Here is a 26,900-nt window from a genome sequence, read left to right as displayed (position 1 = left end):
TGCTATTTTTCTAGAAAAGGAGGTGCCAGAACTCACCATGAACCCCTCCCTCGTTCTCTTAGAATGGCAAAGGTGCCCACCTGGGAGCTGCCAGAACTGGGTTCCAGCTGAAAGAAAGCCCTGCGTAGGATTACTTAGGAAAAACATCATGACTTGCTTGCAGTTGCCCAGCTCAAATCTTATTTGCAATTCAGTCTTATGTAACTGACTTAATGTGGGCATCACTTTAATGGACTAGGCCAGAGCTAAACTACAGTTGATGACTTGTCTTTCACTGGTTTACAATGTTCCTATCCTGAAATGATTTGCATTAAATGCTTTGGCTCCATCTGGAAGCTTTTGGTTCCATCCTGGTTTCTGCAGGGTTTGGGTGCATGACAGAGTTCCCCGGGGGAGCTTGCTTGCACACTTCACCAAGCAGGATTGAACTCTCTGTGCATCAGTTGATGCGTGGGAAGGTGAAAAGTCTTGCTTGCTGCAGGGTATGAGGCATCCATCCTATCCCATAGGACACCAGATGTGGGGCTGGTGGGTGTGCTTTGGTGGAAGGACCTTGCAGATCAAATGGAGAAGCTGGTGGGCCAGATTTGGCCTACAGACCAGAAAATCCCCACCCCTGAGCTAGACCTCCTCTCACTTCAAGCCCCCTCATCCACAGCCAACTTCTCTTTTACAGCCTCCTCTACTGGCGTTTCAAACATTTCATGCAAAGGGAGGTTTTACTCCCTTCCCTCAAGATGTTGGAAATCACGATTGATAAACCCACATGCATAAATCTTCTTGAGTTACCCTCTTTACCCTTTCTGGTGATTTGGGTTAAGTGTGATAGTGTTGCCCGTTTTGTGACGTGAAAGTAAGAAAAATGAATCCATATTGCAGCTTGGAAAACTTCAAAGTGAAACTGATCAGTATGAAGCTTGCATGCTATATTCAAAGGAGCTGTTTTCAAATGTGACATGATACTGGCTTCTTAATTTGATTAATACTTTTAGCCATGATCCCCTTTCTCCTCTTTCCATGGTAGTCGCTTTCAGAGATTGACTATGCTGAAGAACTACATGTCACACTTCAGGAAGACGTGGGCTGTATCCCTCATTTCTTAACCAGTGTGTATATTCTTGTTCTCGCCTCTCCCTTTTTTCAAGTGCTGCTGCTGCTGCTGCCTACGCAAAGTAATCAGAAAGCTTGACAAGATGCTTAAAAAATAGAGCAAGTGCTTCAGCTAAATTCCAAACCGAGGAATAATAATTGCCAGAGGCGCAAAAGTCCCCTGGTGCCAGGGTTGCTGAAGAAGATGGGAAGCAGGTTTCTCCTCCTCTCATAGGTTCTGCCATCTATGGGACCTGTCTGTTGCCTCTTCCTACTTCCTAGAGGAAGTGGCTCAGGGAAGTAGTAATTATTACATTTCTAAGGAAGGCTCTTCTGGACCCCCAGGATTGTGCAAATCTTAGCTGGTTGCAAACACACACCCCTTCAGGAGTTGAACTAGTGATTCATGTGCAACTCTGGGCATTCTTGGATGACACCCATTATCTAGATCTGTTTCATTCTGGGTTCAAGCCTGGGTTGGCACTAAGGTGGTCTTGGTGGTCCTGTTTGATGCTCACAGAACAATAGGAGGGCAGTGCATTTGCTATTTTATGATTGCTCCCTTGTGACGTCCAGTAATGCCTAGGGTAACACTCTGCCCTAACCACATATGACAAAGAGGTTTCCTACTGAAAACACTATTGGACCAAGCACAGAAGGATTCAGTGTAGCTGCCAAAGAGCTGGAATCAACGTAGCTAGTTCTGTTTTTCCTGTGTTAAATGTGTATATACTTCTCTCTCTCTCTCTGTTTTTCCCTTTGAAGGGTCGTGATTACTGTTCAGAAGAGGAGGATATCACATAGTGCCATTTCTGCTGATCAAAACGGGAATACTACTGTGTAAATAGATTACGGTCAAGATCCTTTTTGGAAGTCTTCTCAAGTGAACAGCACTACATAACAAAAGATCATTTCCACATTGTATGCTCCATTCTGTTGCAGTGTTTCTTAATGACCATACAATGAACGTTACAAAAGGAACGAAGAACAGCTTGTGTGGAACTGCCTTGGCTGATGCTGGCTGAAACATCTTGCAGATTTTTCACTTATCTGTGTCCAGGAGCACAGCAAATATTTCAGCATAAAATCTTAAGTGACACTGTAGATTTCACTTGGGCTGTTGGCCTATTTTCTATTGGCTGAACTAGTATTATACAAGACCTACCATAACGGAGCAGCTGAACCTTCAAGTTCACTCTGTTTGTCAACCCCCCCTCCCCTCCCCCCCCCCCCGGGTTGCAGAGTTCTTATTAATATGGACAATTTAGAGCTTTGGAGGTGGGATGCTTTGCCACGACCGTCCTCCTTTCTCTGCTAGGAAGAAGTTACCAATTTAAAAGCATGTTGTCACACAAATACTGGATATGGTGATGCAGGAGCAGAAATCTGTATTTTTAAAAAAGTTTCTTTAACTAAGTATTTCAATCGAGGAATAAGCTTGCAGTATTGGCTTTGCTGACCACAGATGGAAGTTGTGACCACAATCAGTTTGAATCCCTCTTTTTTTTCTAAGAAAATAAACATTTTACTGTTTTTAGGTATTCTCGTCTTATACCCATTCATGCAGTCCAGTGTGTTTAAAGAATAATTGGGTAAACAGGGTGGGAGCAAAGCACCCCTTTGGAATTATCCTGTGAGAGGATGTTATTTTAAAGCACCTGTGTGCCAATTTGGGATGTCTGTAGAGTTTATTTTTCCACATTATAAAAATATGATACTCTCTCTTCTCAAAGGCAGATGTAATATTTTTAACAAATATTGTCATGAGTAAAAATAAGCCTAAGGTTTAAAAAACAAAAACACTTTTGCATTTATTCTTTAAAGAACTTCAGCATTTTTCTTCTATGTCTTTGAGGGGGTATAACCATTAAAAAATGCTTCTTGCAGCAATAGAAGCTGGGGTTTATATCCCTCCTTTGCCTTATCAGGGTTTCAAGATGGCCGTCCGTCAAGAAAAGTGTACAAATTGAAAAAGCACATTTTAGATTAGTCTGTGGAAATTGTAATACAGTTGAAGTGAAGATTTTACCCTGGATCAAGGTAGATATTGCACATAGGATTTTACCCGCCCCCGAGTCCAACTAGTTGAATTGCGTCCTTGCTTAGCTAGTATCAGTATAATGGACCATGAGCACCATCCAGCCTCTCTAGCTGGGATGTCTTTGGTCTCCATCTTGATGAGATATGTCACAGTGACTAGGTATGGAGATCCCATCCCTCTGGTTGCCCTCGGATAAACTGCTATGACTTGCTTGATGTCACAGAGGGGCCTTGGGCAGTTGATTCTGAAGTAGGTGCCCAGCCTTTGTAAAACGGAAGCCACTTTTTCCACCCTGGTGCTCTCTAGATGTTTTGGACCAGAACCCCCATCAGCCCCAGCCAGAAGGTGGAGCTAAGCATGGAAACAGTGTCTACATACCGTGGGCTTTTGTGTGGTGGTAACTGGGTGCGAATCAGTTGAGTGGCTCCAGATTTTTCACAGGAAAGGGCAACAACAGTTTCTGCTTAAGATAAGAGATAACTGTGTTCTTAAGCATAAATGTTTACAATGAGATTGATTTACCAATTGCCCTTTTGTGAACTGTCTTAATTTTTTCCATATTCACCGTAAGCTCATTGGTCTAACTTTTAAATGTTCTCGCTGGTGTCCTCTGTCTCGGCATCCCTTCCTGCTCTCTTGATTCCACTGTTTCTAGTCATCTTCTTCCAAGGTATATTCTTCCAGTTCATTTCCATGCCTCTCCTTTTCCTGTTGCTGGGACCTTCTTTCTAGAAGAATCCTGTCCCCTTTGATACTCACATTATTGCTTCACCTCTATACAACATTTTAAACTGCTTAAAATTTACCTTTTCTCTTTTTCTGATTTCCCCCTTTCCTTGGTACCTTGTTTTTAATTTCCCTTACCCATTCCTCTCTTTACTTTCCCCTGTCTATCATGTCTACCTCAGATTGTAAACCTACAGGTATAATTTCCCCCCTGAGACTATGTGACATAGGCATTGGTTACAATTTATAAGGGGTGGTGTGGATCCAAAACCCTTTTTCCCTTCTGTTTTAGCATTTCCAGAAAAAGGGTGTCAGAATATGGGACTAGGTAAAGGGTAGATTTGTGCTATACGGTGTCTTCAGCCCCTGCTATCTGCAATGGTGCCCAGTGGAGGAGACCATACCTTGTTCAGAGCCAAATACTTTGGGGGACTTGATCATGATGTGAAGTAATTCCCTGCAATAAGAAGCCAGTATGCAAATAGAGGGAAGCAAAATTTACCCTTGGAAGTCACGTTCTAGCTGCAGAAATGTTGAATGCCATAACCAACTTGTTCAGACTTCTTTCAGCTCCTATTTTCTCCAGTTTTTGTGGGGAGGGGGGGTGCCCTAAAGAGGAAAGATAACTGGGTGTGAAATAAATTCACATGGAATATACTATACATTACTGAATATTTGTATAGTCTCATATCAGTACTACTTTCTCCAAGTTTACTGGAAGTTGCTTTTCCGGGTTCCCTGTGTCTTGTTTGATCAAAGTCTAATTTATCCTGATTTTTCTCTAGAATTAAAAGAGAGGCTTCTGTTCTCCTATCTGGTGTTGATTTTATTTCACAAGTGATGCCATTTTTTTAAAAAAATGAAGCAGCTTTCCATTAGAAGGGGTATTTTTTTTTCCTTTGGAAAAAATAATGTGTGACAGATTCTGCATTCCAGGGAATCTTAAGCCTGGTGAGTCGATCCCCCTTAACCCGAAGAACTGTAGGATTCCACATATGAGTATAGTATTTATCTGCATCATTTAAGAGTTGAGTAACATACATCAGAGTAAGTGGTGACACATAGCAAAGAGTTGCAGTGTGTTCCCCAACCTGAAAGAGGGTTCTTGCAGTGCTATTCAAGGTTCGCAAAAGGAGACATTCTCCTGCCCCATTTTTTCTTTCTCGTCCTCCTGAAAGTTCCCCTCCAAGGCCCACGTCTGGTGCTCTCTGCCAGCCCTCATCATGATCACTTATTGCAATATAGCACCACATGCCAGCAGTGGGTGTAGCTGGAGGAAAAAGTGGACTGAGCAACCCATGTAAATGTTAACTGGGGACACTCACTCCCACCCCTCTCTCCATCCTGCATCCAGATAAAGAAGCATTATCCAGGTTCAGGGAAGCATTCTAGCCAGATGAAAAGCACTTGGGGAACAGAGGAGGGCCAGGCCTGGGCAGAGTCCTGAGTGCCAGAGACAGAGGCACATCAACAGCTGCTGCTGAATGCAGAAACATGTGTTCCATTGACTTCCATGCAGCCAAGTTGCATTTTTCAGTGTTCAAAAAAACCAAAGCAAAAATCATTTTTCATATTGAAAAATCCAGCGTCCACCATTTGCTCTTTCTGGACAGACATGCTGCTTCTCATTACAGCAGCACTAAATTTCTCCTTCTTTGGGCAATTCTCACTTCTGCCCTAAGGGAGGAAAAAATTCGAGAACCCTGTTGCATCAAGCCAGTGACCCAGCTTCCTGTTCTCACAGCGACCAACCAGATGGCAGTGGGAAGCCTGCGAGAAGGACCTGGGCACAAGAGCAGCCTCCCCCCAGCCCCGGTGAATCTTAGCAACTGGTCTTGAGAGTCTGCCCTAGGACCATGGAGGTTGAATATGGCCATTGCTCATTGCTAGGAAACAGGACGTTCCACCTCTGGACAATAGACTGAGCTACTTTATCATTCTTCTGTCTATAGACTCAGTGGCCACAGTTCAGTCCTGGACAGCCATAGGAATTTAGGTGATAATATTTCATCCTACAACCTTATTTTTCAGGATGGGGCTGTTTCACTTCCAAACTGGTAACCTGTTTTTTAATAGGAGGAGTGAGTATACTGCTGAGACTAGAGACATATTTTTTTAAAAAGACTTGAAGGTGTTTTGAAAAGAGGCTTTATTTATTTATATTAATTGGTTTATCTCCCACCTTTCAACAGTGTGGTTTACAATTCTTTTTAAAATTATAGTAAAATTGAAACATGGTGTACATAGGTGTGGGATTGTTTTATTTAAAAAGTGGACTTTTTATTTAAAACAAAGTCTTTATAGCAGATGTAAGCAATTAATAAAAAAAAGAACTCCTACATGTGTGACAATGTGGTCATACCAATCTTTTACCTTCTGTCTCCTCTGGTCAAACACAAAAAGACATACAAAACTTATTTACCACAAGGTGGGCTGAGTGTATACACACTGTCAGCAATGACCTCACTTTCAAATTGCTTTCAGCTCGGTGGAAATGTCTCCAGCTGTTATTTTTCTCTGGAGTTAAACAGGCAAGAGATATAAAGAAGCTTGAGTGGTGGTTGGGTGTACTGAAATAGCATGGGGAATTTTTCTATTATAGTTCTCCTTAACCGTGCCAGTAAGGAATAGAATTTCCTAAATTTTGTGGACATTATAATCCAGCTTGCATGTTTGTATCTTTACTTGCAAGCACGTGGAGAAATATCTGAGCGTAGAAATATCGAGAAAGCGACAGTAGGGGAAGGGAGAGACTAGAATGACAAGAGGGCAACGGACAACAAAGACAGAAGGAGAAGAACGGCTTGGGAGCGGACTTGAGAAGCAGCGATTGGGAGAGGAGGGTTTTGAAGGGAGAAAAGAAGCGCCAATATTTGGACTAGTCTCTAGAATAATAATAGGAGTAGTAGTAGTAGTAGTAATAATAATAATAATAATTTATTTATATCCCGCCCGTCTGACCGAGTTTCCCCAGCCACTCTGGGTGGCTCCTAATCAAGTGTTAAAAACAGTACAGCATTAAATATTAAAAACTTCCCTGAACAGGGCTGCCTTCAGATGTCTTTTAAAGATAGGATAGCTGCTTATTTCTTTCACATCTGGTGGGAGGGTGTTCCACAGGGTGGGCGCCACTACCGAGAAGGCCCTCTGTCTGGTTCCCTGTAACCTTACTTCTCGCAATGAGGGAACTGCCAGAAGGCCCTCAGCGCTGGATCTCAGTGTCCAGGCTGAACGATGGGGGTGGAGACGCTCCTTCAGGTATACCGGACCGAGGCCATTTAGGGAAATATACTGGGAGCCAATGCAGATCTCTCAGGACTGGTGTTATGTGGTCCCGGCAGCCACTCCCCAGTCACCAGTCTAGCTGCCGCATTCTGGATTAATTGCAGTTTCCAGGTCACCTTCAAAGGTAGCCCCACGTAGAACACGTTGCAGTAGTCCAAGCGGGAGATAACTAGAGCATGCACCACTCTGACGAGACAGTCCACGGGCAGGTAGGGTCTTAGCCTGAATACCAGGTGGAGCTGGTAGACAGCTGCCCTGGACACAGAATTAACCTGCGCCTCCATGGACAGCTGTAGTCCAAAATGACTCCCAGGCTGCGCACCTGGTCCTTCAGGGGCACAGTTACCCCATTCAAGACCAGGGAATCCCCCACACCCACCTGCCCCCTGTCCCCCAAAAACAGTACTTCTGTCTTGTCAGGATTCAACCTCAATCTGTTAGCTGCCATCCATCCTCCAACCGCCTCCAGGCACTCGCACAGGACCTTCACTGCCTTCACTGGTTCTGATTTAAAGGAGAGGTAGAGCTGGGTGTCATCTGCATACTTAGGAACACCCAGCCCAAGCCCCCTGATGATCTCTCCCAGCGGCTTCATATAGATATTAAAAAGCATGGGGGAGAGGATGGAACCCTGAGGCACTCCACAAGTGAGAGCCCAGGAGTCTGAACACTCATCCCCCACCACCACTTTCTGGACACGGCCCAGGAGAAAGGAGTGGAACCACTTTATAACAGTGCCCCCTGCTCCCAGCCCCTCTAGACGGTCCAGAAGGATGTTATGGTCGATGGTGTCAAAGGCCGCTGAGAGATCCAGCAGAACTAGGAAACAGCTCTCACTTTTGTCCCTAGCCCGCCGGAGATCATCATCCAGTGCGACCAAGGCAGTTTCAGTCCCATTATGAGGCCTGAATCCCGATTGGAAGGGATCCAAATGGTCCGCATCCTCCAGGCCTGCTTGGAGTTGTTCGACAATCACCCGCTCAATCACCTTGCCCAAGAATGGCAGAATTGAGACAGGGCAATAGTTGGCCAAATTGGCCGGGTCTAAAGATGTTTTTTTAAGAAGCGGTTTAATGACCGCCTCTTTCAGCGGGTCTGGGAAGGCTCCCTCACAAAGGGAGGCATTCACTACCCCACAGAGCCCATCGCCCAGCCCTTCCCGGCTCGCTTTTATCAGCCAGGATGGGCAAGGATCAAGGAGACAGGTGGTCGGTTTCACTTGTCCAAGCAGCCTGTCCACATCCTCAGAGGTAACAGATTGGAATTGATCCCATGTAACAGCACCAGACAGAACTCTAGCACTCTCCCGCCCTGGCCCTGCTCCCATGGTGGAGTCTACCTCCTTCTGAATCTGAGTGACTTTGTCTGCAAAAAACTTTGCAAAAGCATTGCAGGAGATCTTGGGGTCTCTACCAGGCCCCGGTGGTGCAGATGGTTCTGATAGATTGCGAACCACCTGAAAAAGTCTCTTGCTGCTGTTTTATGCTGATGCAATGGAGGCAGCGAAGAAGGCCCTCTTCGCCATCACCATTGCCACTTGGTAGGCTCGACGTTGAGCTCTAGCCCGTGTCCGGTCTGATTCAGAATGAGTTTTCCGCCACCGGCGCTCTAGCCGTCTCAACAATTGTTTCATCGCCCTCAGCTCCGGGGGAAACCATGGGGCTGTCCGGGCTCCATGCAATCGGAGAGGGCGCTTTGGAGCCAGACAGTCAATAGCCCTGGTTAACTCCGCATTCCAGCGTGCCACCAGGGAATCAGCTGAAAGGCCATCAACATGGGATAAAACATCCCCTACCACTCTCTGGAAGCCAATTGGATCCATTAAGTAGCGATCCATTAAGTAACGATGATGCTGTTAAGGTGCTACACTCAATATGACAGCAAATTTGGAAAAATCAGCAGTGGCCAGAGGATTGGAGATCAGTCTACATCCCAATCCCAAAGAAGGGCAGTGCCAAAGAATGCTCCAACTACCGCACAATTGCACTCATTTCACACTCTAGCAAGGTTATGCTTAAAATTCTACAAGGAAGGCTCAAGCAGTTTGTGGACCGAGAACTCCCAGAAGTGCAAGCTGGATTTCGAAGGGGCAGAGGAACCAGAGACCAAATTACAAACATGCGCTGGATTATGGAGAAAACTAGAGAGTTCCAGAAAGACATCTACTTCTGCTTCATTGACTGCAGAAGCCTTTGACTGTGTCGACCACAGCAAACTATGGCAAGTTCTTAAAGAAATGGGAGTGCCTGATCACCTCATCTGTCTCCTGAAAAATCTCTATGTGGGACAAGAAGCTACAGTTAGAACTGGATATGGAAGAACTGATTGGTTCAAAATTGGGAAAGGAGTACGACAAGGCTGTATATTGTCTCCCTGCTTATTTAACTTATTTGCAGAATTCATCATGCAAAAGGCTGGGCTGGATGAATCCCAAGCCGGAATTAAGATCGCCGGAAGAAATATCAACAACCTCAGATATGCAGATGACACAACCTTGATGGCAGAAAGTGAGGAGGAATTAAAGAACCTTTTAATAAGGGTGAAAGAGGAGAGCGCAAAATATGGTCTGAAGCTCAACATCAAAAAAACGAAGCTCATGGCCACTGGGCCCATCACCTCCTGGCAAATAGAAGGGGAAGAAATGGAGGCAGTGAGAGATTTTACTTTCTTGGGCTCCATGATCACTGCAGATGGTGACAGCAGCCACGAAATTAAAAGACTCCTGCTCCTTGGGAGAATGGCGATGACAAACCTAGACAGCATCTTAAAAAGCAGAGACCTCATCTTGCCAACAAAGGTCCGTATAGTTAAAGCCATGGTTTTCCCAGTAGTGATGTATGGAAGTGAGAGCTGGACCATAAAGAAGGCTGATCGCCGAAGAATTGATGCTCTTGAATTATGGTGCTAGAGGAGACTCTTGAGAGTCCCATGGACTGCAAGAAGATCAAACCTATCCATTCTTAAGGAAATCAGCCCTGAGTGGTCACTGGAAGGACAGATCGTGAAGCTGAGGCTCCAAGACTTTGGCCACCTCATGAGAAGAGAAGACTCCCTGGAAAAGACCCTGATGCTGGGAAAGATGAAGGGCACAAGGAGAAGGGGACGACAAGAGGATGAGATGGTTGGACAGTGTTCTTGAAGCTACAAACATGAGTCTGACCAAACTGCAGGAGGCAGTGGAAGACAGGAGTGCCTGGCGTGCTCTGGTCCAGGGGGTCACGAAGAGCCAGACACGACTAAACGACTAAACAACAACAACAACCACTCTCTGGAAGCCAATTGGATCCATTAAGTAGCGGGGGCGGGCCATCCGAATCAGTCCCACCTCCCTGCAGAGGGGAAGGGTCGCGGAGAAGTCCAGTTGCACCAGGAAGTGATCTGCCCATGGCACTTCTTTTGTTTCGCTTTTAGTTAGTGTCAGATCACCAACATCCATAGAGGTGAACACCAAGTCTAAGGCATGTCCACGGCTATGAGTTGGACCAAACTTATTCAGGGACAGCCCCATGGGGGCCATGCTTTCCACGAAGTCTCGGGCGGCCCCTCGTAAGGTCGTGTTGGCATGGATGTTAAAATCCCCCACGACAACCAAACCAGGTGTCTCCAGAAGCATATTCACCACGACCTGAAGCAGCTCGGGCAGGGAATCCTTGGTGCAGCAGGGAAGTCGGTACACCAAAAGGAATCCTGTACTGCCCCTATTGCCCAACTTCCAGAACATGCAGTCAGAGAACTGGGTCTTCCCAATAGGACGCCTGGTGCAAACTAATGACTTCCTAAAAATCACTGCAACCCCCCCTCCCCGCCCACATGACCTGGGTTGCTGTGCGTAAGAGAAACCTGGTGGGCAAGCGGCAAGGACAAGCCCATCTGCTTCTTCCAACCAGGTCTCTGTCACACATGCCAGGTCAAATCCTCCATCCACAATCAGGTCGTGGATGGCAGTGGTTTTATTCATCATTGACTTGGCATTGCACAGCAACACTTTCAGGTCATGTGGGTTTCCCTTGCTGATTCCAGTATCCTTCCGGTCAGGACCAGACCTGGAGGCAGGAATAGTCCTCAGACAACGACTAAACCTGCCTCCTCGGTAATGACATAGTCTGGTCTTAGCATAATTCCTCCTCCTGCCCGTGATCACTGAGATCAGGTGTCCCAATACATCCCCCTCTGTGGAACCTGCCCCCAGTGGCGTAGCGTGGGTTGTCAGCACCCGGGGCATGGCAAGTAATTTGCGCCCCCTAACCCGTGGATTTTAGCACTCGAGTCTCTTCCACTAGATTTCTCCCAGGCCTCTGGGTAAGTGGGAGGGTTACTGTTTTGGTTTGATACTATGTTATGTATTTTTGTGTTCTTATATTGTAAGCTGCCCCTGTGATCCTCAGAGGAAGGGCAGCATAAAAATTAAATAAATTTTAAAATTGAGACAAACACTACAGAACAATTTCATAGTAACACAGCAAGAATTTCATGACATAGTGTATGTTATAGTAAAACAGTAACATAGTCTTCTTCACAGATACTTTGTGTCTTAAGACAGGAGTGGTAGTACAGTACAGTGGTACTTCGGGATGCGAACGGGATCCATTCTGGAGCCCCGTTCGCATCCTGAACAGAACGTAAGATGCGACAGTGCATCTGCGCGTGTCACGTTTTGCCACCTCCATGCATGCACGTGACGTCATTTTGATCGTCTGCGCATGCGTAAACGGCAAAACCCGGAAGTAACACGCTCCATTACTTCCAGGTCACCACAGAGCGCAACCCGAAAATACTTATCCTGAAGCGTATTTATCCCGAGGTACGACTGTACGAACTTAATCCGTTCCGGAAGTCCGTTGTTAAACCAAAGCATTCTTAAACCAAGGCGTGCTTTCCCATAGCAGCGGGGCACTCAATTTACAAATGGAACACGCTCAAGAAGAAGAGGAGTTTGGATTTAATATCCCGCTTTATCACTACCCGAAGGAGTCTCAAAGCGGCTACCATTCTCCTTTCCCTTCCTCCCCTACAACAAACACTCAGCGAGGTGAGTGAGGCTGAGAGACTTCAGAGAAGTGTGACTAGCCCAAGGTCACCCAGCAGCTGCATGTGGAGGAGCGGAGATGCGAACCCGGTTCCCCAGATTACGAATCTACCGCTCTTAACCACTTCACCACACTGGCTCAACAGGAAGCGAAACGTGTTCTGCTTCCAAGGCAAAGTTCACAAACCAAAACACCTACTTCTGGGTTTGCAGTGTTCTTAATCCAAGTTGCTCATAAACTAAGCTGTTCTAAGCTGTTGTAGCATAGCAGCTAGGAGACTAGATTATGAATCTGTTCAAATCTCACTAGGTGAACTCTCTCCCCGCCACTAACCTCCAGCTTTACTTACCTTTGCTGGGCTGTGTGGAAGCCACACATTAAAAGGGCATGACTTCACCCAAAGTATCCTCAGAGCTGCAGTTTTCTAAGGATGCTATGAATTATCAGGATACTTTAAGGAAGTCAGGTGCTTTTACTATCCCTTCAGGATTGGCATGAGATTAGTGGTTGGGGCCGAAATTGCATGCGACCAACCCCACAACCTTGCATGCACACACACTGGCAAATATCCCTCCTCAACTGATCCAGGCAGACCAGCTGTAATCTGCTTATTAGCCCCACTGCACACACCAAAAGAGGAATCAGATGAAGGAAAGAAAGCTATTTGTATCCCGATCTAGGCACCTCAGCACATGTCTGCTTTATTTTTTTATCATTTTTATTTGTTGCCCTCGTTGCAAAAATGAATGAGGTCTTGGGCTGTAGAACAATGTGCTAATTAGTCTTCCAAGGTTGCTTAAAGATAACAACTAAACAATGTGAATGAATGCAGGAAAGCACTATACAAAGTTCAGTACAGTGGTACCTCGGGTTACAGACGCTTCAGGTTATTATCATTATCATTATTTATACCCCGCCCATCTGGCTAGGTTTCCCCAGCCAGGGCAAAAGAAAGTATGTTCGTGGGAAGGTGCTCGGCAAGATTTGAATCCAAAAAAAGATATTCCCAAACAACAAGATGAGATTGTCGTCATTCGGGGGGGGGCAGGGGGTTGAGATTCCTGTGTCCTTAAACACACCAGAAAATCAACAGGTACAAATTTCACATGGGGCAGGTGGGTGGGAGGGGCTGGAATAGGGTGCAAAACACTTCCAGCGGTTGAATTCCTGCCCTGTTCGGAAACTCCCACCCAACCTTGTAAGCAAACGGATGGCCAGCCTGGAAAGTACGCGGAGAGGCTGCAAAGTGGAGCAGAAAGGAAGAAAAATTCGCCGAGCAAGGTGGAAAGAGATGAAAAGGGGCGACGACCGAGAACGCGGCGGGTCACGCGTGCGGAGCATTGCGCAAGCAAGGGAGCCGCGGCGTCGCGCAAGAGTGGCCCTCCTCAGCCCGGACACTACCTGCCCGCCCGCGAGCAAGCGCCCCTACCCTTCAGCTGGCCGACAACGGCCCAGGCGAAGGCCCGGTTCTGTCACGGGCGGAGCGGCCCACCCCGGCGTTCAATCACAGCAGCGGCACGAGCCCCGCCCACAAAAGTCGCTCGAATCTCCCCGATCCCTCCCCATCAAGTGCCGCGACTTACCCAATAGGAACAAGATTTCCGCTTTGGAACGCTCTTCATTCAAGCCCCGCCCCTCTCATGGCAACTGCTTCTGCTCCGGGTTGGTGGTGGGCGGAGCTTGAGGGGGCTGGGCTTTGCGCCCGGCTCTGAGAGAGAGAGAGTGAGCCAGGTAGGGGCAGAGAGCTGCGAGTGAGAGTGCGCCCCCCAGATGTTGCGCCCGGTGCGGCCGGGCCCCCTGCACCCCCCACGCTACGCCACTGCCTGCCCCAGCCATTCTATTGGCTGAGGCCCACTCCCAGGCAGCCCTGACCCTTCCCCTTAAAAAGCAAAATACAAACTATATAATAACTTAACAGAATAATAAAGAAGGGGGTTGAAGAAGATAGAAGATGGCGAGAAGAATTTAAGGTAGACTAAAAACTGACTCTTTGGACTTTTATGGTGCGTTGACTTTGTATATTTTGTATATTGTGTACTGCATGGTATGCTCTCAGGTTACAAATTTGGGGAGGAAAGTAATAGGAGAGGAGTACTCTGCAGTCTCTGAGATACGGAAGTGGATGGTAGATGATTCAGCAGAGTATACATCCCAGAATCCCACAGTAACTGGGGAAGCTGAACAGGAAATAGGAGGAGGGGCCTAAAAGACTGGAAGGGGGGGAGTGAGGAGAGCGAAGTCTTAAAAGACCTGGGAGGTTTGAGAGAGATTGAGAAAGTTTGAGAAAAGGGTGCACCTGTTACAGTTGAAAGTAATTGAAAGCAACACACAACTAGAGATGACTACTAAGAAGCAGCAAACGCTTATAACATCATCAGTGGCAGGAGCAAATTTAGGAAGAAGGCAATCAGTAGTGGAGGAAGATCTAGGAATACACATCAGAGATGCGATACTGGGCCTGAAAAAAGATATGAATGAAAATACTAAAATGATAGGGACCAAACTAGATGAGATGGAGAAAACAATAGATCAAAACTCTAGCTTAATTGTTGCACTAACCGGACAAATTAAGAAACTGACATTCAAGAACCAGGAATTTGGGAAAGCAGTACAGAATCTCTCAAAAAAAATCATTGAAGCTTGAGGAAGGGGTTAAAAAACCACAAAATCATTGTAAGGATTTAAGGAAGCAAGAAAAAATTAAGGAAGAAAGTGGGGAACAAAGAGAGATACAGGAAGCAATTCTAGATTCGGTAGCAATCCTGGAATTCCAGCAAAGACAGATGACCTTACGTTTTAGAGGGATACCGGTGGAGCAGAATGAGAACATAACAGAGAAATTGATAAGAGAATTGACAAAGTGATTAGAGCTTGAGGAAGAAGATATAATTTGTGTGGTTGATAAAAAATTTAAAAGCAAAGGCAAACAAATTGCCAGGTGATTGTTTAGTGTGTTTTAACTCTTAGCTCTCAGGTATAGAATATTACAAACAAACTTTTTAAAAAAGACTCATTATTGAGGAGAAAAATATAATTATCTTGAGAGGTCCCAAGTAAAGAAAAGACAAAATTATAAATTTCTGATAGGTAAAGGTACCCCTGACAGTTAAGTGCAGTCGCAAACGACTTTGGGTTGCGGTGCTCATCTCACTCTACAGGCCAAGGTAGCCAACGTTTGTCTGCTTTCGCAGACAGTTTTTCTGGGTCATGTGGCCAGCATGACTAAGCCGCTTCTGGCGAAACCAGAGCAGCGCATGGAAATGCTGTTTACCTTCCTGCTGGAGAGGTACCTATTTATCTACTTGCACTGCGTGCTTTCACACTGTTAGGTTGGCAGGAGCTGGGACCGAACAATGGGAGCTTGCCCTGTCATGGGGCCTCGAACCGCGACCTTCCAATCGGCAAGCACAAGTGGCACAGTGATTTAAGCCACAGTGCCTACATTTATGATAGACCCACTCAAAAAGAAAAACATCCCATATAGGTGGGAGTTCTCAGAGGGAATCACTTTCACATGTAAAGAGAAAAGATGGAGATTCAAGTCAGTGGAAAAGTAGAAATATTTGTGAGAAGTTACAGAAAGAATTTAGGAATAAAAGGGCAGTTGACTGGGGAGGAGGGAGATGAGGAACTGGAGGAAACTAGAGAGAATAACCAGGAAGAAGAAGAGAACAACAACCAGGAAGAAGACCAAGAGTAACTAGAAGAGTACACCTTTAGGGCAACACCTTTAGGGCAAAAGTCTTTACTTTTTATCGTAGTATTTAAGTTGAAAGAAAGAATGGACTTAGGAATCACAACATGAAATGTGAATGGTTTGAAGAATAAATTAAAAAGTAATAGAGTGGGACATATTTTAATGAAACACAAATTGGACATAATATGCCTCCAAAAGACACATGTATCCAGGAAACATAGGAGGGTGTTGACTAATAAGAAGTTAGGAGCAGAATTCATCTCCTCAGACAAGTGTAAGAAAAGAGGGGTGGTTATTTATGTAAAACCTAGATTAGAACCAAAGATGCTTTTTAAAGATGAAGAGGGAAGGATTGTAATAATTCAAGTAATGGAACAAGGAGAGAAATTGGTGGTGATAGGAATAAAAAAAATGGAGGAAAAAATGCTAGAGTATATGGAGGGAAAAATAATCCTTTTAGGAGATTTTAATGGAGTTTTCTCCTCAGAAAATGATAGAACACAAAGAAGTGTAGATAATAAAACAGGGAATTTACCACAATCACTCTTCCATTTAATAGAAGTTGGATGCTTGGAGATGTAAACATCCAAGGGAGGTCACTTATTTTTCGGAGCCAAATCAGTCAGCCAGTAGGCTAGATGGACTTTGGATCACAAAAGATTTAACATTAAGAGTAGTAAAAATAGAAATCCAACCAAAGTTGCTATCAGATCATATCCCAGTGTTTTTATCTCTGAAGGGAAAAGAAAGAGGACATCGTAGATGGAGGCTAAATGAAGCATTACTTAACAATGAAGAAATAATAAAAAAGCTAAGAAATCTTTAAAAGAATACTTTGAATTTAATCTGAATAAGGGAACTGACATCAAGATAATATGGAAGGCAGGAAAAGCGGTAATGAGAAGTTTCTTCATGCAGTAGAACGGGATCCAGAGAAAACGGAAAGAAAAAGAAACAATGGAAATATTAGGTAAAGGTAAAGGGATCCCTGACCATTAGGTCCAGTCGTGACAGACTCTGGGGTTGCGGCGCTCATCTCGCTTTATTGGCCGAGGGAGCCAGTGTACAGCTTCCGGGTCATGTGGCCAGTATGACTAAGCCACTTCTGGTGAACCAGAGCAGCACACAGAAACGCCGTTTACCTTCCCGCCAGAGCGGTACTGTGGCGTTTGCCTCCTAGGATTTGTCAAGGAAAGGGTTAAAATGGGGGTGATGTGATTGGCCAGTGAGAATGCAAGGGGGGAATAGACGTTAGAGGGGAGGTTTTGAAAAAGAGTTGAGGTTTGGGAGTTGAGGCTTGGGTGTTGGAGAAGGAAGAGGGTGGAATAGGCAGTGGGTTGGTCGAGTTGTATTGTGAGAAAGTGAGAGGAATTGTTAGGGAGTTAGATAGATAGTTGGGAATAATTCAGTTTGAAGTTGTTAGGAACTAAGGTTAGGAAACTGACAAGAGAAAAATAAACCGAAACCATATGCTTATTCCTGCACTTAAAAATAAACTTGATTATTTGTTTATGTTAACAACTGTCTGGACTCTGTGTGTCCCCGTGAGAAGCGGGGTGGTGGCAGCGAAGAAAGCAACCGCAGTGGTGGCACGGGGTCAATAGACCTTGAAATGTCCAGGGGCCCTGTGTGATCGCCACAGGTACCTATTTATCTACTTGCACTTTGAGGTGTTTTCGAACTGCTAGGTTGGCAGGAGCAGGGACCGAGCAACGGGAGCTCACCCCGTCATAGGGATTCGAACCGCCGACCTTCTGATCAGCAAGCCCTAGGCTCTGTGGTTTAACCCACAGCGCCACCCACGTCCCTAATGGAAATATTAGAGGAGATTAAAAAGAATGAAAAAGAATTAGCAAAGAATCCAAAAAATGAGAAGCTAAATCAAAATATTAAAATGCTGCAAGTACAACTATCAATGATTTTGAATCAAGAAATAGAATCAAAGATAAAAATGTTAAAACAAAAAAACTTTGAATTGGCAAATAAACCTGGAAAGCTGTTGGCTTGGCAATTAAGGAAGAAACAAAGCGAAAAGCTGCTAAACAAATTGATTGTGGATAGTAAAACAATTGAGGAACCAAAAAAGAGAAGTAATAGTTTCTTAGACTATTATAGAGAAGTCCAAGAAAAACAAGAAAGAATAGATGAGTTTTTGAACCAGAATAAATTATGGAAGATTACAAATGAAGAGACAACCCAATTGAATGCCCCAATTAGTATGATGGAAATTCAACAAGCCATGAAAAGGATGAAAGTAGGAAAGACTCCAGGGCCAGATGGATTACCGGCCAAATACTATTAAAAAATTAGAAGATCTACTGTCACTACCATATAAAGAGTAGTGAGCAACATCTTAAATACAGGGAAACTACCAGCATCATTTGTTCCCCTAAGGGAACAGATCCAACATCAGTTAAGAATTACCGACCTATATCTCTCCTTAATAAGGATTACAAAATATTCGCAGACATACTAGCAAATAGATTGAAATGCATATTAAAAGATTATATCCATGAGGATCAAGCAGGATTTCTCCCAGGGCACCACATGAAAAATAATATAAGATATGTGATAGATACTCTAGAGCAGGCATGTCCAAAGTCCAGCCTGATGCCTGGTTTAAAATGCCCCCCCCCCCCAATTTTGAAAAATTGCTGTGTTGCGGCCCCCGGGCGCCTGCCTGCTGCTCTGCTTGAAGGAAGGTTAGAGGGAGGCGGGCCAGGCTGTGATTGGTGCATCTCTGGTGGCGGCGCTGCCTGATTGGTCGTGGGATTCGCAGCCAGAACAACAAGAGGGATCGCTGTGCAGCGAAAGCAGCAATCCCTCTTGCTGTTCTGGCTTCTGGGATAGCTGCGCAGCCTGCATTCACCCCATAAGACGCGCACACATTTCCCCTTACTTTTTAGGAGGGAAAAAGTGAGTCTTATAGAGCAAAAAATACGGTATTTTGGATTATCACTTTCATTGGCATTAAAATACTGCCACACTGTGGCTGCAGCTGGGAATAAGGAATATGAATATAGCAGGGCTTGTGTGCTGCAAGTCTATGACTAATTGGATGTAATTATAAGATGTTTACAGTGTGTATGAATAGAAACATTTATAAATTGTAATTGAGTAGCTTTTGCAATACCCATTTAGACTGCACAAGGGTAGGGAAGCAGACACAAATTACATTTTTGTGTTCAATAGTGTATTTCCTACGAGACCCAGTCTAAAAATCATACCAGAGCTCAGATTAGATTGCCTGTGGGCGCAGTGCGGGGGGGACAACACACTGTATTGACTCCACATCTTGTGTCGTGTGATAAGGTTTCGTGTTTTTAAAACACCTTTTTGACATGGAAAAGGTAACAAATGTGTTAACAGTCAATTATGTACGTACCCTTTAAAAAAAAATTAAAGAAATGGTGAGACTTGAGTACCAAGAAAAGAACTAAGTATTTTTCTTTCTTTTTTTGCAAATAATTTTTATTAATTTTCTAATACAAATTTATATAAGTTTTAACATCCAATTTTCACCAACTTTTTCTTTTGAACTTCCATCAGCATGTCTGACAACTCTCTGTAGTATCACCTTTTCTCACATTTCACAATTTAATATTGCACTATAACATTCCTTACCCTATCATATTATTTATACACTATTTCTACTGTTACTTCTCACAAACTTTCTTGAAAGCTTACAAACGTTAACTGTTCATCACAAATATGTTTAATATATTCTGTAAATTTATTCCAGTCCTCAGTGAATCTCTGATCTCGTCTAGCCCGAATCCTCCCTGTTAATTTGTCCATTTCTGCGTATTCCATCAGTTTCATTCTCCATTCTTCAATCGTAGGCAATTCTTCTTGCTTCCACTTCTGGGCCATCAGAATTCTAGCTGCTGTTACCGCATAAAAAAATATTTTCTTATCCTTCTTTTTAATCCTAACATTCCTAGTAAAAATGCTTCTGGCTTCTTAGCAAAATGTATATTTCAACATTTTCTTTAACTCATTATAAATCATTTTCCAGAAGGGTTTTACTTTTTTACATTCCCACCACATATGATAAAATGTTCCTTCTTTTTCCTTACATTTCCAACATTTATTACTCATTTTATACATCTTACCAAGTTTTACCGGTGTTACGTACCGTCTATATATCATTTTCATAACATTTTCTTTTATTGTAGTACATGCAGTAAACTTCCTTCCTTCCTTCCTCAACTTTATCCAATCATCAAATTGAATATTATGTCCAAAATCTTTGGCCCAGTGTATCATAGCCGATTTAACCTCTTCATCCTTTGTATACTACTCTAATAATAGTTTGTACATTTTGGATAAAATTTTAACCTCATTATTCAATATTTCTTGTTGAAACCTAGATTCCTTTTCAGAAAAACCTCTTTCCAATAGCTCCTTTTTAAACATTTCATTCAACTGAAAATAATGCAACCAATCATTCACACATACTTTCACTTCTTCATATGGTTTCAACTTCCATTTATTTCCTTCTTTACTTATTAAATTTCCATATGTTATCCATTACCCTGTCATATTGATCTTTTTAACACTCATTACTTCCAGTGGCGATACCCAATATGGAGTTTGGGGCTCCAGTAGGTTTTTGTACCTACTCCATACCTCAATACCTCATCCCCTGATGATGTGGTTTTCAAAACCTTTATGTACTCTTTTTTTATCATGCCATAAATATGCGTGCCACCCGAATCTATTATCATAACCTTCTAAATCCAACAATTCTGTATGTTCTAACTTCATCCATTCTTTCAACCAACAAATACATGATGCCTCATAGTATAATCTTAAATCTGGCAGAGCGAAGCCTCCTCTATTTCTTGCATCTATTAATATCTTAAATTTAATTCTCGGCTTCTTCCCCTGCCAAATGTATCTTGATATTATTCTTTGCCATTCTTTAAATATTGCCACTCCCTTAATTATTGGAATTGTTTGGAATAGAAACAACATTTTCGGTAACACGCTCATCTTCATCGTTGCAATTCTTCCCCAAAATGATAATTTCATTCTCCCCCACACCTCCAGATCTCTCTTAATCTTATTCCATATTGGTACATAATTATTCTGAAATAGATCAATACTCCTGGGGGTTAATATAATTCCTAAATATTTAACTTTCTTAACCACCTCGATCTCTTTCTGTTGTATTTTTTCAGTTGTGTCATAATCAATATTCTTTACAATTATCTTAGTTTTTTTCTTATTTAACTTAAAACCAGCCACCTGTCCAAATTGTTCTAGCTCATCCAGCACCTCTTTAACACTTTTTATGGGATCTTCTATCGTTATGGGACGTGGGTGGCACTGTGGGTAAAAGCCTCAGCGCCTAGGACCCAGCGCCTGCCAACCTAGCAGTTCGAAAGCACCCTTAAGTGCAAGTAGATAAATAGGGACCACTTACCAGCGGGAAGGTAAACGGCGTTCCGTGTGCTGCGCTGGCTCGCCAGATGCAGCTTGTCACGCTGGCCACGTGACCCGGAAGTGTCTGCGGACAGCGCTGGCTCCCGGCCTATAGAGTGAGATGAGCGCACAACCCTAGAGTCTGGCAAGACTGGCCCGTACGGGCAGGGGTACCTTTACCTTTTACCTATCGTTATAACCAAGTCATCGGCAAATGCTTTTACTTTATATTCATTACATCCAACTGTCACACCTTTTATACCTTCGTTATTTCTTACTGATCTTAGGAAGACTTCTAGGAAGAACTAAGTATTTTTCATTGTGTGGGCAGGTGATGAATTCAGGAGTGTATGAAGATGCCCAACACAAATCCACATCTTTGGTCCATCTAGCCTGATGTTGGTGGTGGTGGTGGCCAACAGCTCTCCAAGGCACCGGGAGCCTTCTGCTTGGGTACCACACAGCTATGGACCCTGGGGATTAGCAGCTAATAGAAGTTTGGTGGCTCTTTTGTTCGGGGCTTCCATCTTGTTCCATCCACCTTGTGGCAGGTGGGAGTCCTGTTGTGACAGTCTTCAACAAAGACCAAGCCTCCTGGCTACTTGCACTTTGACGTGCTTTTCAACTGCTAGGTTGGCAGGAGCAGGGATCGAACAACAGGAAGCTCACCCCGTTGTGGGGATTCGAACTGCCGACCTTCTGATCGGCAAGCCCTAGGCTCTGTGATTTAACCCACAGCGCCACCTGCATCCCTAACTTTCACCTTATCATACCATAAATATGCATGCCATTCAAATCTATTATCATGTCCTTCTAAGTCTAACACATCTCCATTTTTCAATATTATCCATTCCTGAATCCAGCAGATGCAAGATGCCTCATAATGTAATCTCAAATCCGGCAGGATGAAACCTCCTCTCTGTTTAGTATCTGATCACTGGTAAACAACAAATTTGTTGTCTGCATTTTTTCAGTTGATTTAGGACGAATCTGATGCGCTGAATCCAAAAATCACATTGGTTTTGCTCAATCAGGTCAAGTTTTTGAGCTATGGCGACATGTCGCATTTTTACGTTTTTGTTCACGTGTACGCTTGTGTGGAGCATTTTAGGAGAAGTTGGTGGGGGTAAAATGCCATGTCGAATAATTGTTTTGATTGGAAATGATTATTTTAATGACAAGAAGTATTCAGGTCCGATAGTTCTGGGGAATTATGTCGAAAAGGGATCAGTTTGAAGTCATAAAACCTCGAAATCTTCCATAAATTGGTGTGGCAAAGCATAAAGTTATTTTGGTATTAAACTTGGTGACCAGGATAAAGCTTGGGTGCCACACATGGTGTGCAAGGCATGCACCGAGACTCTACGTGGGTGGACCAATGGCAAAAGGAGTCTGAACTTTGGAATTCCCATGGTTTGGAGGGAGCCGACAAACCATGTCACTGACTGCTACTTCTGCGCTGTTGATGTGTGTGATGGCCTGGGAATCCGATTCAGAGGCTGAACCGGAGGAATCCCAGCCTGCACAGGAGTCCCCGCCTCCAGGGCCGGCTGAGCTGGGGCAGGGCCTTGATTCTGAAGCGCCTGCATCTGTGCCGGATCCTCAGGAGCAGGCACCAGGTGAATCCACTCTGGCTCCGGAGGCGATTGAAGACGCATTGCCTACAGGTGCGCCTCTCCCAGCCCTGTCAGGGGAAAGTGAGTCTCCCCCTGGGTCCAGTAACCCACCGGCCTCTCCTGAGCTGCAGAGGCTCAGGGCAGAGAGGCGGAGGGAACTGGTTTCTCCCAGGAGTAGTGCTCGCCTTAAGGCCAGGAGAGGCGGGTCACCTCGGGGCCAGGACCGCCCCTGGCCTCAGATAAGATAAAGGCCAGTCAGCCAGGTCCCAACGTCATTGAAGAGTTCCTGTCCTTGCCTGGCTCCTTGCTGTGGACCCCGCTTCGCCCATGGAGGACTATCTGCTGACCCTCGACTCAGGTCCTCGACCTCGCCCCACGGTAACCTCCCCCCCTGGACCAGCACAACGTGACTGGGATCAACAGAAAGAACCGGAGCAGCCTCAAGTATCCTGCTCTTCAATCAGCACGTCATCCTGTAGCTCATTGTGATGAAATTCCAGTGCCTATTGTAATGAGTATGGGTTGCTCGTGCGTAAGTTGCCGTCTCTCCTGGCTATGTTGCCGTGTTGGACTTTTCTGTCTGGACAGCCCTTCACTTCGTGGCTGCCTCAGTCGCTAGCAGAATCCGTCAGTGGGTGTTTCTTAAACCTTTTCGAACATAAAAGTTGTTTGACGCCCAGTCTCCTCCTACTCTCCCTGCACGGAAGTCTTCTGCGCAGTGTGGGCGTCGGTAGCGGAGGACCCGTGCTCTCCCCGCTAGTGTCCGGTGAAGAGTCCTGGAGCCCTCTCTCCGATTCCCCCATCTGCCCCCCTTTATCCCTGGTGTAGCGCTGATTTGTTTCCCCATCTGCTGAGCTGCCTCTCTCCCTGCTGGGCCCTTCTCCAGCATCATTTGAGAGCCTCCCCTCCACCTCAAGCTCCGCTGTCAGTTCCCTGACATCCACCTCCCCCCCAGAGCCCCCTCCACCCCGGCCCAACCTGTTGACCCAACTTCGGCCCTTTCTTTGGCCAATGATGCGGGGAACCCCTGGAAGGAGCTGTCGCCATCCTCTGAGGATTCAAAACCCGCTTCCCACCCGCTCTGATCCCTTCCCACGGGGTGGGCCTCCCAGTCTGATTCTTCTTCCTCCGAAGCCTCTTCTCCCTCCCCTTTGGAGTCAGAAAAACCCACAAAATCCTCTTCATCGTCTGTGGTCCCAAATTCCTCCTCCCAGAATCTCGCTAGTGGTTTGGGTTTGTCCGGGAACAGGCGGTGGAATTCCTCCACCAGATACCCATCAGTGATTGCCTCCGCGGGAACCCACGTGTTTTCCGACCCGGGTTCTCCCTCCCAAGCCACCAAGTACTCCACCTGGCATCCTCGCCACCTTGAATCAAGTATTTCCGTGGCCAAGTTGTGGTGCTCCCTCTCTTCTACCTGCGGGTGTGTGGTAACTTCTCCCTCCCGCCCCGGGAATCCCCTTCCTTCCCTGTACGGAGAGAGTAGGGACCTATGGAACACCGGGTGTATCTTCATACTGTCAGGCAATTTGAGCTTGAATGCCACGGTGTTCACCTGCTGTGTCACCTCAAACGGTCCCAGCCGCCTGGGCTGCAACTTCTTGCACCCCCCCCCTTAAAAAGTAACCCTTGGGTTGACAACCACACCCGATCTCCCACCCGTATGGTCTCCCCTTCCCTACGGCGCTTGTCTGCCTGCCTCTTGTAAAATTCCTTTGCCCACTCCAAGTTCATCTTAAGTTGCTGGTGTAGGGCTTCCATTTCTTCCACAAACTGCTCTGCCGCCGGTACGCTCCAACCTTCCTCCCCACTCCCCGGGAAGGCCCTGGGGTGACACCCATAATTGGCCATAAACGGGCTCATTCCCGTGGACACATGTTCAGCGTTATTGTATGCAAATTCAGCCAGCGCTAGTTTCTCTACCCAATCGTTCTGCCTCTCGCTGACGTAGCAGCGTAGGTATTGCTGGAGAATACTGTTCGCTCTTTATGCTTGCCCGTTAGTTTCTGGGTGTCTCGCCGTTGAGAAGCCCACTTCGACCTGCAGCAAGCCCATGAGCTTCCTCCAGAAACGGGAAGTAAATTGTTTCCCGCGGTCGGAGATAACCCTCGAAGGATCCCCATGCAACCTGAAGATGTGATCTACAAACAACCTGGCTGTTTCCTAATCATCCTAATCAAGTTGTATGCTCCCCTGAGATCAAGCTTGGTAAAAAATTTCCCCTGCCTCACCCGTGTTAAAATGTTGTCAATCCTGGGCATTGGGAAGGTCACTGGTTCCGACACCAAATTGAGGGCCCTATAGTCCACAACGAGCCTGGGTTGATTAGTGTCCTTTTTGTCCACAAAGAACACCGGACTGCCCCCTACCACTTTTGATTCTCTTATGAAGCCCCTTTTCAGGTTCTTGTCAATAAATTCCCGCAACTCCTTCATCTCCCTGTCTGACATGGCATACAGTTTGCCCACCGGTAGCTGCGCCCCAGGGAGCAAGTTGATTTGGCAGTCAAAGGGCCTGTGGGGGGGTAGTCTATCTGCCTCCTTCTCACTGAAGACCTCCTGCAGGTCAGCATATTGTGGTGGCACCTCCCCTTTCGGCTCCACAGCTATCCCAGCCACCCTGGCCACGGTCATCCTTGGGGTTTCTCCCCCTAGACAGTGTTCCAAGCAGTAAGCGGACCCAAAGGTGACCATTCTCTGATGCCATGCCACCAGTGGATCATGTTGTGCTAGCCAGCTCATCCCTAATATTATTGGGGGCCCTGCCAGTGAGGCTACGTGAAAGGCGATAGTCTCCGTGTGCCTGGAAACCCTCATTCTCATTGGTGGGGTCTGGTGCGTCACTTCCCCTCCCAGAAGCTCCCTGCCATCAATGGTGGTTACTTGCAAGGGGAAATCTAGGGGCAGCAGGTGGAGCTGGTGCTCTAGTGCAAAGTCCTTGCTGAAGAAATTGCAGGAACTGCCTGAATCCAACAGCCCTTTCACCTTGACTGGGTGCCCATTTGGGAGTTCTAGCACCACTTCTATGGCTATAGCCGCCTTGGGGGGGAGTCTGGTTGGGGCACTTCTATTGGTTGCTGGCCTGGCTGCTGTGCCCGCTGGGTGGCAGCCAAGCATTGGCGTTTCCCTGCTCCTGCCCCTTGACCACCTCCTCCTCACCCCCTGCAGCTCCCACCATCCCTTGCCAGGCCTTTCTTTGCGGGCAGACCCTGGCAAAATGTCCTGGCTGCTGGCAGAGAAAACACTTCTTGGTGGTTTTCCCATCCTTTCCCTCCCTCTTGCGACCTTCACTGGAGTTTGAAACCTCCCGCGCGCCCCCCCCATCTATTTCCATTGGCTCCGCTGGCGGGGAAGGCTGCCTTGGTATTTCAGGAATGCAGTAGTCATGGTAACGTTGCTCTCTCCCTTCCCGCTTCTCCTGGGCCCGCGCTTCCTGCCTTACACCAATCGCAAGCACAGTCTTGGTCAGCTGATCCATCGACTGCGGGCGGGGCGCGCGGGAAAGCTTGTCCTTCACCGTTGGGGACAACCCCTCCTCAAACAGCATTTGAATGGGTTCCAAGTCCAATTCCCACCCGAGCCGGTGGACTAACATGGCAAAGCGTGTCCAGTAGTCTCTAACTGACTGGTTCCCCTGTTTGCAGTTCATCAGTTCCCGCCGAGTCACACTTTGCTGTACATCACTGGAGTACATCGCATCCATCACCTGGAAGAATTTCCTCAGGTCTTTCAAGGCGGCATTCTGCGTTGCCATTAGGGGCCTGATCCATTCTCTGGCCCCATCCTGCAGATGTCCCACAATATAGGCAACCCTCTCCCCATCGTCTGCAAAATCATTCTGTTGCAGTTCCAACGCGTACTCTATTTCCGTTTGGAACGCACTGTAGTCCTGGGGTTTCCCTCCAAATTTGTGTACCAGTACCGGTACCTTCCTTGCTACGGGGGTGGGTCTGACCTGAGCGTCCTGAGCCCGCCTTTCGTCCAGCCACG

General features: G+C 45.9%; 2 protein-coding genes across 2 annotated transcripts in view; one reads left to right on the top strand and one right to left on the bottom strand.

The window, feature by feature from the left end:
* LOC310708636 (uncharacterized protein C1orf21) overlaps window positions 1-4,669 on the top strand; it is a 139,540-nt gene extending 134,871 nt beyond the window's left edge. Inside the window, exon 6 of the mRNA XM_083507271.1 lies at window positions 1,855-4,669. Within this exon, the coding sequence (XP_083363397.1) occupies window positions 1,855-1,893 (39 nt within the window). The 3' untranslated portion in view covers window positions 1,894-4,669. The remainder of the gene's footprint in view (window positions 1-1,854) is intronic.
* Window positions 1-26,900, bottom strand: part of DARS2 (aspartyl-tRNA synthetase 2, mitochondrial) — a 1,012,941-nt gene that overhangs the window by 603,557 nt on the left and 382,484 nt on the right. The gene's annotated exons all lie outside the window — the stretch shown is intronic.

The sequence above is a fragment of the Podarcis liolepis genome, assembly GCF_965112155.1.
Source record: "Podarcis liolepis genome assembly, chromosome: 6".
Lineage (NCBI taxonomy): Eukaryota > Metazoa > Chordata > Lepidosauria > Squamata > Lacertidae > Podarcis > Podarcis liolepis.
The sequence above is the reverse complement of the archived record's forward strand: the minus strand, read 5'-3'. Positions and strand labels throughout refer to the sequence as shown.